Source organism: Python bivittatus, unplaced genomic scaffold, assembly GCF_059951505.1.
Source record: "Python bivittatus isolate LINGU-HERP-01145 unplaced genomic scaffold, Pbiv_v1 ctg000080_np1212, whole genome shotgun sequence".
Classification (NCBI taxonomy): Eukaryota; Metazoa; Chordata; class Lepidosauria; order Squamata; family Pythonidae; genus Python; species Python bivittatus.
In genome coordinates, this window is record NW_028277035.1 from 58,039,534 (window position 1) to 58,055,592 (window position 16,059).

The 16,059-nt window shown below is 37.0% G+C and overlaps 1 protein-coding gene across 1 annotated transcript in view; it reads left to right on the forward strand.

The window, feature by feature from the left end:
- Nucleotides 1-16,059, forward strand: part of CACNA1D (calcium voltage-gated channel subunit alpha1 D) — a 242,030-nt gene that overhangs the window by 128,444 nt on the left and 97,527 nt on the right. Inside the window, 4 exon segments of the mRNA XM_088134184.1 lie at nucleotides 7,153-7,237; nucleotides 8,175-8,201; nucleotides 14,089-14,249; nucleotides 15,828-16,053. Coding sequence (XP_087990310.1) covers nucleotides 7,153-7,237; nucleotides 8,175-8,201; nucleotides 14,089-14,249; nucleotides 15,828-16,053 — 499 coding nt within the window.

Genomic DNA, 16,059 nt, shown 5'->3' on the forward strand with positions numbered 1-16,059 from the left:
CATGCCACATGGGTTAGCATTCTCTGCTAACAGTAGGGCTATACTGGTCAATTTTGACTAGTAGGCCACAAGCACAGCCAAAGCCCAGTTTTACCCAAGCATGTTAATACTCTTCTGTGCAAACCACAATCTTTAATCTAAGTAATACCTAGCAAGCCAAAATACTGTTGTCCATATCCCACTAATTAGGAGATGCGTGCAGTATATAATGACACACATTCAAGAGATAAATTAAGTAATTTGGATATATTCATTAACTCATATTAGGGTTTGGTTTTCAGACTAATGGTTACCTTTCTAATTTTTATTTATAAAAATCAGGTACCCTTTTATGTGAAAGAGGAAATTGGGAATTACCTTCTTCAGGACAATTATGTCTTATTTTATGTATAGCATATTTATAATATGGAATATATTATGGGGCATAAAGTAAGAGCTTAAGTTTTCCGGGCAGAAGGGATATAATGTTTTGCTATCTCCACTTTATCTTCTGCCATACGTTTTAGACATTCCAAAAGTATAGGAAAGGGCTGGTTTGAGCTTTAGCAGGCTTGTGTCATTTGGGAACCATCTAGTGAGCACCAGAGTAGCTTGGCATGACTGAGAACAATTTCTTTATCTGAAGCATTTGCAGCAGTAGATCCCATTTTAACTCCTCAGTTTTGGGGAAAGATGAACATGTACATTTATGTAGATACACGCAGGACTGAGATATGTATAGTAGATTGTTGGATATGCTTATTATAATCCAAAATGTCAGGCTGCATTTTTGTGCTTATTTAATTCTTACGGATAGCTGTCAATACTATGTAGAAATGTTCCATTAAAAAAATGGGGTGTGTGTGTGTATATATATAATAGTGAGCCCTTTAAATATATGTCGATTTCTAAACAGGGGTTTTTAAGCATTACATCAAATTAGACATCTTTGACATGAGAGTTTATTCTTGCACCACTCCAAAATTTTTCTGTTGGGATTTTCTTTGTCTTCACTGACACTTTTGGGCAGTCAGTCCATAGATGTGTTAAAAGAAGGCAGAATTGTATAGCTGGAAAATCCCTTTGGTTTTCAGTCTCCCTTTAGAAATAAATGATAACTATAGAACAATTGAAATAGGATAGTAACATTTTGTGGAAGTAGGAGAAAAATTGACCTCCTGGAGATGGAGCATATAGTGCTTGCAAAAGGGGAACAGCCATTCCAGTCAGTTCATCAGCTAATTTTAGAGTCAAGCATGTCAGGTTTTCAGAGCGTTCACACTATGAGCTCTGTCTGCAGAGATGTTCTTTCCTCCTGATTAAGCATCTAGTGTCCTTTTGGCTTATTGTTAGTGGCATCTTAAAGCAGTACTTTGTGCTACATATCAGACAGCATCCTGTAACAGAACAAGGTGTTAATGTTAATGCTATAGTTAGGGGATATGTTTCAGAGTAGCTAGTCAGACTAGATGTGACATCTCAGAACAGCTTAAAATTAATCTAAACTAAAACTTTAAAGTTTCATAAGATTATTTGTTGCTGGCTTGTTTGGGGTTTTTCTTTTGCCTTTTCTTTTCTTTTCTTTTTTTTTGCCTCTGCTAATCCATGTTTCCCAAAACACAGTGTAGCATGCCTGTGAAATTGTGCAGATATCTCTTTTAATTCTCACAAAAACTCTGCCACTTAAAATGCCATTGTGTGATAACTATTGATAAGTAAGAGAAAATTAAGCACTTGTTATCTTCCGTGAAAATGGCACACTCTTTGTCAACTGATTTCTTTAATGAGTGCAACCAGTGACATGGGTTCTCCTAAATGACAAAATGTTTTTACACATTTGCTGCAGCAGGATTGTTATTTTCAGGATTGCAGAATACTATGTCCTGCGAAGGACCAGTTTTAATATACAAATTCCACTGAAGTTAATCTTGCATTATTGCTAATACTTTATGTATCTATCACAGGATTTTTATAGTCTTCCTACTGTTTGCAACAAACTTGAATAGCCATCATTATTTTACTTTTTTGTTTTGTTTTGGAATATTTGGATGAATTAGAATTGGATATGGACTGGATTGGACTCTTCTAGCTCTCTGCTGAGAATCTGTGGATAAGATGATTCATTTATGCACTGGCCACACTGATGCATCTACTTGGGAGAAAGTCACCCTATGTTTAGTCAGGCCTGTTTCCTGATTAATATGCTTTGAATTGCAGGCTCAGTCAGAGATCAAAGTCCACCATTCTCTCCTTAGAAAAACTACACAGAGACGTAGAAATACAAATTAGGGAGGTTTCACAATATGTACTAAGAGGTTTGTTAGCCTGGCAGGAATGTTTTGGCAGACAGTTATCCCAAACAGAGTTTTCTGGATTCACTGCCCATCATGAGGCTGAGCACTAATCTCCATATTCAATTTTGCTTGAGGGAATGAACACTTTCAACCAGGCAGGCAAAACAGTTAGCTTAAGTTGAAAGAGAAGCCCAATTTGTGATTCTGTGATTCAGCTTTAATTTTTATTTACTCCATGTGATACTCTTGTAAAACCATTTGGATGCTACTTATTCATTATTCAGTAGAAGGCATTGAATGATCTATGTAACTATTTAGAAGGGACTCATCTTTGTTCTCTCAGAATCTTTTGTGATTCCAATCCCATCTTGGCCAACAATTATAGAATAGTTTAATTTAGGGAAAGTTGTATTAATCCACATCAATATCCACAAGTAAAATATTACACTGAAAAGAGCTGATGTTTGGATTGCAAAAAGCTGTCTTATGATTGAATAATTTAGCTCAAAAGACTGAGTTCCACAAGCTTTTCAGATTTCAGCAAAACTCTTTCTCACTATTTCTTGGAAATGCAGTGGACTGAATCTAGGACATTTTGCATGGAAAAGACAAATTCCACCATTAAGCTATAACTTAACTGTACCCCATATCAGGTACAGAGAAGTAGCTGTCATAGCTTATTTGAATGAGAGTCAGGGAGCAATGCACTGGAATTTCACCCCAGATCACTGGGAAGTCTTTTCAGCAAGCATCTATCTGACCTTGCTACATCCCTAGCCATCACTGACCACATATCATTAGGCTTTGGAAATGTTACTAGTGATCAAACTATGAAGAGAGATAGAAGTCCATTAATAACCACCCTGACCACCTCTTCTATATGAACACAGGCATAGGTTTGCAAGTATTATTGATAGTTAAGCCAAGTTTAAAATTTTGTATCACCTCTCAGCTTGCTTGCTCTGAATATGGCTAATTTATTGTCTTCTGCACTTCTGCTGCTGCCATCTACTGTATTATGGATGGGATTGCATGTACTTAACATGAAGGGGTTACACTGGCTGATTTATTAGAGGACAAGAAGAAAAGCAGATTTAGCTGTTGTCGTGGGTCCAACAAACATGGTAAAATCTCTTATTTTTTGCAGTGGGACATTTCATTTGAAATGATGAGCTTTGAATGCTACTTTTCAAAATATGTACACACATTTAGAGAAACATTTATTTCCCAAAATGCATGAACACACATGTTTTGCATGGACATGATTTGCTGCTTGACTGCATGCTTTTGAGAGATTGTTCTGCAATAGCTTAGAATATTGAATTTTTGTTTGCTGTTCTTTGGAAACATATACAAGTACACCCAATCAAGCTAACCTATTGTATAGGGTCTAAAAAGGCAAATGAGCAAGATATGAGTACGTTATTTTAATTCCAAAGTGATAGAACTATGAATCTTTAGAAAAGCTCTCATCGTATAATGAGTTACTGGCTGAGAACTGTTCAGTGCATGTTATTGTTTTTAATTTATTTTTCTAATGGCACATGTAGCTTAATACAGTGTTTCTCAACCTTGGCAACTTTAAGATGTGTAGACTTCAACTCCCAGAATTTCCCAGCCAGAATGCTGGCTGGGAAATTCTGGGAGTTGAAGTCTACACATCTTAAAGTTGCCAGGGTTGAGAAACATGGGCTTAATATTTCAAAGCTTGCAGGTACAGGCAGTCATATATATTTAATGCTTGAACATTTGAAATCTGAAAACACCATGTTCTAATTGGAATTTTTAATTGTGTGTTTTCTTCCACATAGTCGTTGCCCTTTCCCCCTGTATCAGGCAAGCAGTAAATAGCTGGGCAGCAGCCGGTGCAATTGCCTTGTTCCTCCTCTCTCTGAGATGCTCAACTTCCAGGATTCTCTTACTGCCCACCTCCACATTTATCCTGTGTGAGATGAATGTGGATCTCTCTGCCTGGGTTTTCTCATTTTGGGATAAACTTGGAGGAGACAGTATTAATTGCAATGCTTTGAACACACAGAGTAAAAGGCTGGATATAAATCTAAATACAAATAAGAATAATTTACAAGCCTTGTAAAGGTAGAAGGGACTGGTCCCTTCGAAGATAAATTTATGCTACATTTTGTCTCTAATTTGAGACAAAATTTTACATTTTGTCTCTAAGGTAATTAACACAAGCTTTTCCTAGCTGATTATACATTTGACCTATTTCTTTCTTGTGCTGTTTAAGAAATTGTTGTTAAGATGTGCATAATCTGGATTTGCTAAAATTCATTTCTAGCTTACTTCATGATGTCTCTTGCAAAGTTTCATGATGTAATTTTTTTGCTGGTTGTGAACAGTGCTCGCCTTGCAGTGGAAAGTGGAAAAAAGACTGAATCCTGCAAGAAAATAAACCCTCATTAGGTAGTCCAAAGGAATTATTAGCTAACATAAATATCACTGAAGCACAGTCTAAAGTACAAAAAGGGTAGGCTTTTCCTTACCCATACTTGCATCATGATATTGCTTCTTTCCAACTCTTTGTTTTCTAATCCCTTAAGTAGAGTATCTGCTTAGGGAAAAGCAAAAACACACTTATTTTATAATATTTATTGCCAAATACTCATCAGTTATTTCCAGATCTTTGGACCCTAGGTCAGAACAGTCAAAAGATGACTCAAAAGTTTACCTTTGACTGCGTAGCAGGAATACTCCCTGTATGTTTCTCCTGTATTTCTACAAATTAAAGAACTAGATAAATTTAATTCTTTTTAAAAATACAGGGTAACATTCAGGAACACGCCAAGCTGATGAAGCTGCTCTGTGTTTAGGAACATAAGAGTTATGTACCCATTCCATAATAAAGGGAAATCGGATAGATCAGAGGACACCTTTAATGGAGTAGTTTCTTGAGAAAGTATCAATGTCTGGCAGCTCTAGCAATCAGAGAAATCTATGTATGCAATATTCAGATGATTTCCCTTGTAACTAAATTCAAGAGCCTTTCTGGGTGATAATTTCTTTCTTGGCCCCCTTAGCAGCATTCTTTGCTAGTCCTGAACCTGGTGAAAAGCATATTATATTGTTCAACATAACAGATGTGGAGATAAACTTATTGCAAGAGTAAATTGGAAGGTTACTCTGGGGCAATGTTTGCTTTAATGAAGGAGTATGTAGCTTCCAAAATTAATTAGGAATGAAAGTTAACTTGTTCGAAGTGTTCACAAGGTTTTCAAAGGGCTAGATGACACTCACATTATATCCTCCCCAGTTGATTTTGAGATGTAGAAGTTTCCTCCAGCGTTCTCAGCCTCCACTCTTTTGTCAGTGTTCCTGCACAAGCTCCTTCTCATTAATTCTGCATGTGTGGTTAGAGTAGTCTTTCAGATGACAATGACAACATGAAAAGGACCCAAGGAACAGAAGTAAAGGGCATGCGGAGGTGGCATGGAGCTTTCACCTCCAAGTCTCATGGGTCCAAATATAAACCAGAATCATATTCCTGCAGACTTAATCCTAAAACTGTAAGATTTTGGTCCACATGTATAATGTTGAACCATGCCTGGATACATTATGGCCACTCTGGTTGTATAATATGTCCCATGGGAATTTGCAATGGGTCCCATGGTAATCTCTTCTCCTTGCTATTCTGTTTGGGACTCAAAAAGGGAGGAGTCCTAAGCCTGGCAAATGTGTAGTTAGCTGGCAGCCTTCAATTTAGTGATTCATAAATTTTGCAGCTTGGGCCAAACTGTGAACAATGCATTTTTAATCTAGCTGTTCTTCAAAATATCCACAAGGACAAACCTTACAGAACCATTGACATCTGAGGAAATGGTTTACTTAAAACAAGGACCAAGATAATAAAAGCTGTCAGAATTGTCCCTGGCAAAACTTGCTAAGTCATTAAAAGCAGAAATGCAACTGGTACTTTGTGCTGCAATTTAAAAGTTAATTTACTGCTTGCTCTGCTTTAGATGACAGCCTATCTTTGTAGACAGAGAAGAAAGTGTATTTATATTCTGGATGCTAAGATAATCCTTTCATCTGAATTGATATGTACACACATAATAATTATGAGTTGACTTTCAAGAGTAGTATTTGTTATATTTGTGCTACCAATATAAAGTAGTTTTGCTTCTGTCAGCCCATACATTCTTAAAGTAAGTACAGCCAATATATACATGATAGGGGTAGTGATCCAGATCTATGCCATGCTCATCCATATATGGATTAAATCTGGTAATTGGAGTTTATACTTGTGCAAGGACATCAAGTCTGTAGGGTAGACCAGTGTCATTGGTCCCATGTTGCTAAGACTGAGAGAAAGAATGCTGTCTGAGCTGAGGACTGAGGCAGGACTAACAATTTTATAACTCAGAACAGTGACAGCTCAGAAGTAAGTCACTTAGAAGAGTTCAGTAAGTAGTTGTTCCAGGTGTTGCGGCTATATTTGGATTCTCATAGCTACCATCGTATCAATCTAAGCATAGGGGAAAATGTCAGTTTGTAGAAAAATGTAAATAGCTTCATTGTGCCTTGCAGAAGAATAATTTTGCACTATTGATTGTGCCTAGGATAATCAAATTCTGTGGTATACTTGTGTTTTTCTGTTTGTGCACTAGTATCTTCTTTGCCTAGCATCCTTAACTACAGTCTCTTTGTACCTTTTAGGTGAGATCCATTTGTTCTTTGTGTTGCTTCAACTACAAATCAATACAGGAGTGATTGAAAGTAGACGAATTGTAAATTGTTTATTTCTTTTGTTTTATTTTCCCACTGCTCACTTCTAAAAACAATATTTGAAAAATATTTGAGATACTTTCCTGTGTTGTTTTTCAACAATAAATCTAATTATATTTTCATTATTTCACAACAGCAAGTATGCAAGCAAGCGAGACAGAATCAGTGAATACTGAAAATGTGGGTGGTGAAGGAGAAACCACATGCTGTGGAAATTTGTGGTGAGTATAGGATGGAACTGTTGAAAGTTTTAGCCCAACAATTAATGAGCAATGGGCTAGACCATGTTTTCTCAACCAAGGTTCACTTGTAGTTGTTTGTAAGTCTTAACATATCCAATTATGTTAATAATGGCTCTGCTTTATTCATTACAAATTCTGAGAAAGAGTTCTCTGAAACACAATTTTTTTTAAGAAAGGGGTTAAGCATATCATATAATACATCAGACTGGAGTTTTTGAAGGCTAGCATTTGTATGCTATTTAATTTATATATAACAATTTGTAGGGAGTGCTAGCAGATTGAAATTGCAGAGAAATATGAATATTATTACCATGAATTGGCACCTATTGTTTAGACCTAGTCTAAATTCATGCTTGCAATAAGCTCCTAATAAGTACATTACAACTCTGCAATTACGGTAGGTTGGCAAGGTTGCAAGATTTAAACTTGTGAAGTCCATGTTAAAATCCCCATTCAAAATTCCCACTCAGCTTTCTAATCCACTGGACAGTGTTGGTAAAATACTCTTTCCTGGCCTATCTTGTAGGCTTATTGTGAAGAAGAAAATCTGTTCCATTTTTTTCTTTTCTTTTCTTTTTTGAAGGAGTGCTGGATTAGAATTATAACGTTATTTTGTATCCCAGTAGTTTGATTAAAATCTGTTTCTAGACTGTTGGGTAAGAGCTTCAAGGAAAATGTGCATTCATTATTTCAAAATGAGATTAATTGCTTTGTATGTAAAACATGGTTAATTATGATGTCGGTTTAGTAAAAGCAATAAACAAGGTAATTGTTCTACAGTTTATGCTAGTTGAATATATCTAGATCTAGCAGACATCTAACATTTAAATGATTCCAGTACAGGTTTCAAGGTGAAATGAGGTGTGTACATTCTTGTTTTATATTTTCTTTAAAATGTGTTTTCCTTTTCTTTTAGTCAAATTATCTCAAAATCCAAGTTCAGGTCAGTATTCTTTCCCTCTCACTCTCTTGCTATATATCATAATTCTGTGCTGATTATCTATGGATATTATGGGTGAATATGACTGATTTTTAACATTGTGTTAGTAAATATAGAAGGAATATATGCTTCATCACATCCTACTGTTTCCAACAACAGTTACTTTACATTGTTTTTGTTCAAATAGCTATACAGTATGCTTTTTTCTTTTTAAAGAAAGACAGAACTACAAAATAACTATTGCACACAACCCTCTTTTCTGGGGAAAAAAAAAGGAGTGAATGAAGAAGAGTAATTAATTGTTTTCTTGCTCACTGATTTTCTACTCTAAATTAATTTTTCCAGTTTTGCTCATCACATGATTGAAAATATGACTTTGTGAAGACATCTGTGCATTTGAAATTCCTCAAGGGGAAAAAAGCCACAAAGCAGAGAGATAGCAGAGCAATTTGCAGAGGAATTGGCATACAGGAAAAGGATTATACATCTTCAACTTCTCTGCCTGTTCTTGTCAGTGTTGCTTTTCATGAAAAAAGAGCTCAAGCACTTTATTGTTACATCAGATTACATTTAAGGTGTAGCTTGGATCAAAGCCATTAGCCAACAGAAAATGAGGATTTCCTCTGGGCAACAAGGCAAAGCATCATCTAGGGGTGATATCCAGAGGAGACAGGAACTGGAGAACCTCAATTCCATGCCCTAATTGCATAAGTGATTAACAATATCCTCTTAAGATGCCAACATAAGCCCTAATTTGAAAGTGCTGTTCCGATTATTTCATTGACAGTGTCAATGGTAGAAGACAATATATGTGACTCACTGAAATGCTGCTGTTCTGTGTTTCAGTTTTGGGATGGCAGATGATTAATATCATGATGTGTATTATACGTCTTAAAGAGCAAGAACTCTTACTGATTAGCTTACTCAACTGCACACTGTTCATAAAAGCATTCTATCAAGAGATTATCAAGAAAATAATCACATTGGTTTGGAGGAGGGAATTCTGATTGTTTCCTGATCCATGAAAGCCAGTTTTTTAGTTTAGATATATTTACTGTGGAATCTGATATGATGACTGTAATGAGTTATTTTTTTGAGCCTGGTTTATCTTTTTTATCATACTATGACTTCAGTCCTCGGCTGCTTAGTGGACAATCTTAAGGATTGCTTAATTCTATTACTTTTCCTTTAGGGTATTTCCAGAGAGTTGTTTATATCAGAATGTTCCATGTCTTATGTGCAAAAGGATAGATAAAAAAACAAGGGGCTTGCAGTAGTGCAAAATGTAATATATCCTCATTAATTTCATGGGCAGGGAATTTCCTTTCCAAAATATTTTCTCTCTCAAACTAGCAAACTACAAATACTCAAACAATCTGCTGGTTCATCGGCTGACAAAGAGAAAGGAAAAGAGTTGGGAGTTGGAAAGAAAACTTTGATTTATCTAGAAATACTAGAAGTTGAGTGAACTCTGCCATCTTGCCTTAGCACTATGTTACGAGGAAAAAAGCAATAAAATGCCTGCAGGACATATCTTCATATTTATGTGGCAAAAAATTATATTGGTGTATCAACCAATGATCCTTGTGAAAAACTGAAGATAAAAAGAATGACGTATTTTTTAAATGAAGTGTCCTTTCCTGATTTATAACTGCGGTTCCTCTTTTGATGCTCTATATTATCAGTTTCCTTTGAATCCCTGGCTTGTAGTTTTTCTGCCATTGTTTCCAAATGTAATTTGGAAGTTGGTTTTAAAATCTTGCTGAACAGTGATTCTTCTTTTCAGAAATAAGGATCTAATCTCTGTAGGCACTGATTGACATAGAAACCTAACATGCAGAAGATTTTTATCCAGAACTCATGTTTTAATGGGAATGAGTATGTTTTTAAACATTCTTCATGAAAAATCCTTGAATGAAAGCCTTGCTGGACATCTTCATTTTTTCTTTTCAACCAAAAGATAACCTGCTGAATGTTCTGACATGTTTCAGAGTTCAGCCTTTTCTCTCAACTTATATACAAAACAATTTAAATTGCTAAAATAATGTTTTATGAAGACAATTGTGTATGGCAGTTGATAAGTGGATTTAATTCTACTGTTTTTTATAAATGCAAATCAAACATTTTATACGTAATTGCAAAGAGGTAGCTTTGCAATAATGTGTCAAAAATATGAGCCAAATATTTTGATTTTTTAAAAAAATGCATTCAAGTAGTGTTTTCTGTTTTCTGTTTTATTAATGAACTTTACTTCATTAATTAGTAGTTATTTTCTCCTTTTCTTTGGGCAAATATTTACAAGCACAATAAAACATCAGTCATATTCTCAATGCTTCTTGCTTTGTTTCTTAACTTTGTCTTTATTCACATTAAAACCTGAAAATGTTAAAGCAAGCACTAGTATGCTTTTCTAACACACATACGTACATACAATATACACTTATATACATATAGTTCTTTTGTGAAAGATTTCCAAAATTATCTCTAGCTTTTTTTTACTGCTTCTGTTTTATATCCTGATGCATTCATTACTCTGTCCATCTTAATCTTTAAAACTTTAAAATTCAGACTGTCAATATTACTTTAACTGGGCTTTGGATTTGTCCTGGTAGGTACTGTGATTTTCCTCCCTGGACTCAGAAATGAATACATTGATAACAGAAGTGGTTAAACTATGGCTACAGCTACACTGATGGCTAGACACATTTCACCTTCGGTTGAGGCAGAGATATTTCAAGTAGCCAACCAAGTGTCCTTCTGATATTTTTGACTACAGCTCCTACAAGCCCCAGCCAGTATGGTCAGTGGCCTGTGATTATGAGACTTGTAATCCTAACTATCTGAAGACCACAAAGTTGTTTACCTCTGGATACAGTCACAAGATGTATTATTTTCTGGATGTAAGCAACAGATCTCTCCTTATATCTGATGCTCAGTCTGAAACTTGATCAGTTCCCTGTGGACTTTCAATCTTGACCGATTTCTGAGTATCGTGCTTAATTCAAGGCCCTCCATGGTTTTGTTCATGGTCACAGTACCTCATGTGCTTGATTGCCTAAACTGTTGCTCTTATACCTGTTTGTTTCACTCATGGCCTTAGCACATAATGGGGGTGTTTTGTTTTGCTCCAAGAGTTATTCCCACACAATTTAAAGCAAGTATTCTTCCAGAGAGAAAGAGGTGCTTTATGTTTGGATAAGGGTAGCAGTAAATGGAGACATTTTTCACCTTGCTGTTTGTACAATTTGTGCAAAAATGTTGGGTGGCCCAACAGTCTACCATTCTTTCTGTGATTCATCATTTGTTTTTCCTCTCACCCCCTGATTGCTGAAGATGCAGCTGCCCTTCAAGAGAGGATTAGGCGTCTTGCTTTCCAAGTCAGTGGCCTTGTGTCCATTCTTTGAGGTAGGCCAGCTCTAGGAACAGCACAGCAGGGATTCCACAAATGCTCTTTATTGCTGAACCTTGACAGCCTGTTAGAGTTTCGCTCTGCTCCATCTTCAAGGTGGGGCTAGTTTGAGTTTCTTTCTCATGCTTTCCTCTTTCTCAGGACTGAGTAATCTTTTCTGAAAGTCCCCTTAATGGTTTACACATTCCTTCTCCATCCCCAAGGCCAGGTCTACTTTCCTTTACACCTTAGCTACCAGTGTAACTGTCATGGCTGCTTTCTTCTTAATATCATGGAAGCTAAAGGAATCTATTCCTGCTATTCCAACTTATCTCTTCTGCTTCCGGGTCCCTAGGGGGAGATACATTCACAAAATTTTCTATTACCAATATTCTGGTGTCCAGATTGGTGTGAACAATTTAATCCCCTTCTAGGTAAATTTGACTGCTTAGTACACTGCAGCTGCGCTAGGTCAACAGTCTCTGACGTTGTTATGTTTTGCTGCTACTTGTTTAACTTGGAATATGTATGGCTGTAGGATATCCTTATCATAGTAAAGCATGATAAAGGCCATATTCACTCTGTTGCCTTTCAGCAAGGAGAGATGGAACATTAAGCCTATCTTTAGGTCTGCTTACAGTACTGGGCTACTCACATGGCCAGAAATAACCTTAGACAGTTTTTCTGGTTATTTGAACCATTTTCTACTCCCCAAATCTAGAAATACTCACGTAACAAAAAGTGTGTTTGCACTTTGGAAATGGCTGTTCCTAAAGAGAAAGAAATCCTATCTAAGGTTCAGCCTAATTCTACATTGGTTTTCATGGTCACAGTACCACATTTGCTGGCATGGGGTGGGGTCATTCTCTGTAGCAACAACCACTTGGTAGAATGGAGATTAAGTGGGCCTCTCCTGGGAGGGCTTCTGCCAGAAATTTAAAAGCACAAATTTCCCTTGATTTCATCAGCTCCCTGAATGATTATTTTTAAATCCTTGGTTATATTATTAATTTTCCTGTGTTTCTTCTATGTTGTATTGCATTTATTATAATTTTTGCAAATCACTTTGATATTTTAAATTGCAAAATGATATAAAATGCTATAAATAAATGAAATTAATATAAAGCTTGATACCTTACTGGTGCTATCCAAGTCTCACAATGTCTGGACTGGCTGTCTTGTATCAATGTATATGTAGCTGATTACAAAACAAATGTTTATACATTGAAAATTTCATAAAACTTCATTTTTTAAAAACTATGCTCTAGGGAGTTAAAATGTCAGAGGAGCAGGTAAAATCTGTAAGAAAACAGTATGAAAAGTTTAGATCATTTGACAGTGTCAATTGGGCATTTCTTCCTTAGTAAAACCAAGCATGAATCGGGTAATAAATGTAACCAAACTAATTTGAAATTCATTCTCATTTGCATAATTTTTAGGAGAAAAAAATAAATACCAGCACATGTATACACACACAAATACAGTATTGACTCCTATCCAAAAACATCTCTGTGGGATAGTGGAATCCATCCCTACTGTGGCTTATGGAGGATCCCAAATATACAGATGACACTGTTTTTTGTTGAGGATGTGGGAAAGAAGTATTTAAAAAAAAAAAAGTTCTCCCAACATCTTATGGAACTGTCACAATAAGGAGTGCAAAATCTGCCCTGTGTGGATTGGGCAACTTTGCTCTTGGATTATTTCAATAAGCTTTATGTAAATTATCTTTGAAGACAGTTTAGAAATTTCCTGAATGAAACTGCCAGATTGTGTATTAGATAGGACATGTCAACATATCTAACTGCAATAATCTTATAATCTGCATTAGCTATCCAGTCATTTTTGGAGACAGTTCACAGTTCATTTCTGTCTTTATCCAATGTAAGATCAGAGAGTTTAAAGTTTGCTTACTAGGTCTCTGCCTACATTCAAAGGGGGCACTTAAAGCATGTTGCCAGAAGCAAAGCATTGCCCTTGGGCATCAAAGCAGCCATGTCCACAAGAAGACTTGTACAGCTGCCTCAGAGGTTGTCATTAGTTACCTGTGTGTCCATGTGCATTCATGGACAGCACTTTCTATGGGACTACCAGCCAAGCAAAGTGGCTGACATCCACATGAGTACACAGACAGCCAGGAGCAGTCTTTGCAGCCTTTGGGTAACCCTTACAGCTGCTGCTGCCGCTTTGACACTTAAAGAAGAGGATTTTTCGGTCCTGCCGGTCTGCTTTGCAAAGTACTCGTTTAAAATGCTTTACATAGTCATACTTCCTATAGCTGTAGAAATCCAGCCAAATCCCGGTCTTGACATGTATTAAGAACTTGCTGATCCTCCTCACACACAAGCCTTCCTTTTCCATCATCTTAGTTACGGCTACTGGGCATAAGAATAGGTGTCTTGATAGCACCAAAATAGTGGGCTTATGTTGAAAAGTTAGGACTCATTTTTCTAATTTTATTCTGTAGTGTAATGCTTCTGTATTATAATGCTGTCATTTTAGCCGACGCTGGCGTCGATGGAACCGTTTCAATCGAAGACGATGCAGAGCTGCTGTAAAATCTGTTTCCTTTTATTGGTTAGTCATTGTACTGGTCTTCCTAAACACATTAACTATCTCGTCTGAGCATTATAATCAGCCTGACTGGCTAACACAAATACAAGGTAAAATGAAATATTTTCTTGTTTCTTATCATAATCAATGGAAAATGCTTGTAGTTTTCTTTTTCTATATCTATATAGCACTCAGTCTATGTTGTTCAAGCTTTGAAAATGTTATGATAAAAGCCAGTGAGATGGCATGAGCCAGTTTGGTGTAGTGGGTAAGGTGCTGGACTGGAAACTGGGAGACTGTGAGTTTTAGTCCTACCTTAGGCATGAAAACCGTCTGGGTAACTTTGGGCCAGTCTCTCTCTCTCAGCCTAACCCACCTCACAGGGTTTTTGTTGTGGGAAAATAGGGGGTGGGAGCATTATATAAGCCATCTTGAGTTGTAAAAAAATAAAGGTGGGATATAAATCTCATGATGATGATGATAATGAACAAACGTATTAGTATTAATGTAGTAATGAGGAGATGTGTATTATTTTGTGGTGGGGAGCAAAAAGCCAAAGGAGGCATGGCAGTGATGGCCTCCTCCAGAGGTGGTAGGACAGCCATCATTTTTATTATTAGTAATGTGTATTAAGCCAATTTCTCATTGAAATCCTGAGGAAATTATACCATAGCAATTTTGTGTGTGTGTGTTTGCCAGATTTCATTAGCACAATTTTGGAGGCCCTTTTGGGTTGGGGGGAGGGGGGATGCAAAAATCTACATATAGGCTGTATGTTGCCCACTTCTACAGCAGAACATAGTCAAGTTCTACTGAGCATTTATTGTAGATTAGTGTCTATTTAACCATAGTCTAATGCAGGAGTAGGCCAACTTTTTTCCGTAAAGGGCCAGATCCCGCCTCTTCTCTGCCTCTGTGGCTCAGGGGTGCTGCAGCTGCTGGACGGTGCTAGCCCGCCAGCAAGGAGGCTGCTGATAGGCTGCGGCCACCACCCGGGGCGCCTCAGCCACAGCCACACCCTTTGCCTCAGGAGCTCTGCTGAGGCTCGGGCCTGGTGATCTGCTGCCCACCCATTCTTAGCTTGCGGGCTGTGCAAAAACAGGTCATGTGGCAGATGTGGCCCATGGGCCATAGTTTGCTGACCCCTGGTCTAATGGATGACATCTCTTATGAGCGGCAAAAAGATTTATCTGGGTCTAGTACAGTACTTGTGCTGAGTCAGGGTTTGTAGCAGGAGAAATATTTTCTCATATTTATGAGCCAGATTCCAGTTTATAAGGTGGAGTTCCAGTTAACTTGCAGAGCTCTTCTTTATGAGCTGTCCTGTTTGGTTCTGTCCCTTGGCTATATTTAGATGGTCGGTGCCCCAATAGACTCTAATTGTAGGCGATAACAAGGCAAACCTTGTACATACTGATATCTAATCTTTTGATTTTTAAAATCATGTGCATATTAAAGGTTAATGTTCAATACATTGTAAGAAGAAAATTACCTTTACAATATAATGGCCAGAATGCCTCTATTATTAATTCATGTGTTGGTTGGTATAGACTACATCATCTTAATTTGGGATTTTTGTCTAATGAGGGGAAAACAGAAACAAAGTCACTGGTCATTTTTGATACAAGACGTGACACTGAACCTGAAACTCATCAATTGATTTAATTTCTTGAATATTTTTCCCCCAGATATTGCAAACAAAGTCCTTCTGGCTTTATTCACCTGCGAAATGTTAGTAAAAATGTACAGTCTTGGACTGCAGTCTTACTTTGTGTCCCTTTTTAATCGTTTTGACTGCTTTGTGGTCTGTGGCGGCATTGTTGAAACCATCCTGGTAGAGCTGGAAATTATGTCCCCCCTCGGAATTTCAGTGTTCCGCTGTGTTCGTCTCCTCCGTATTTTTAAAGTAACCAGGTAAGA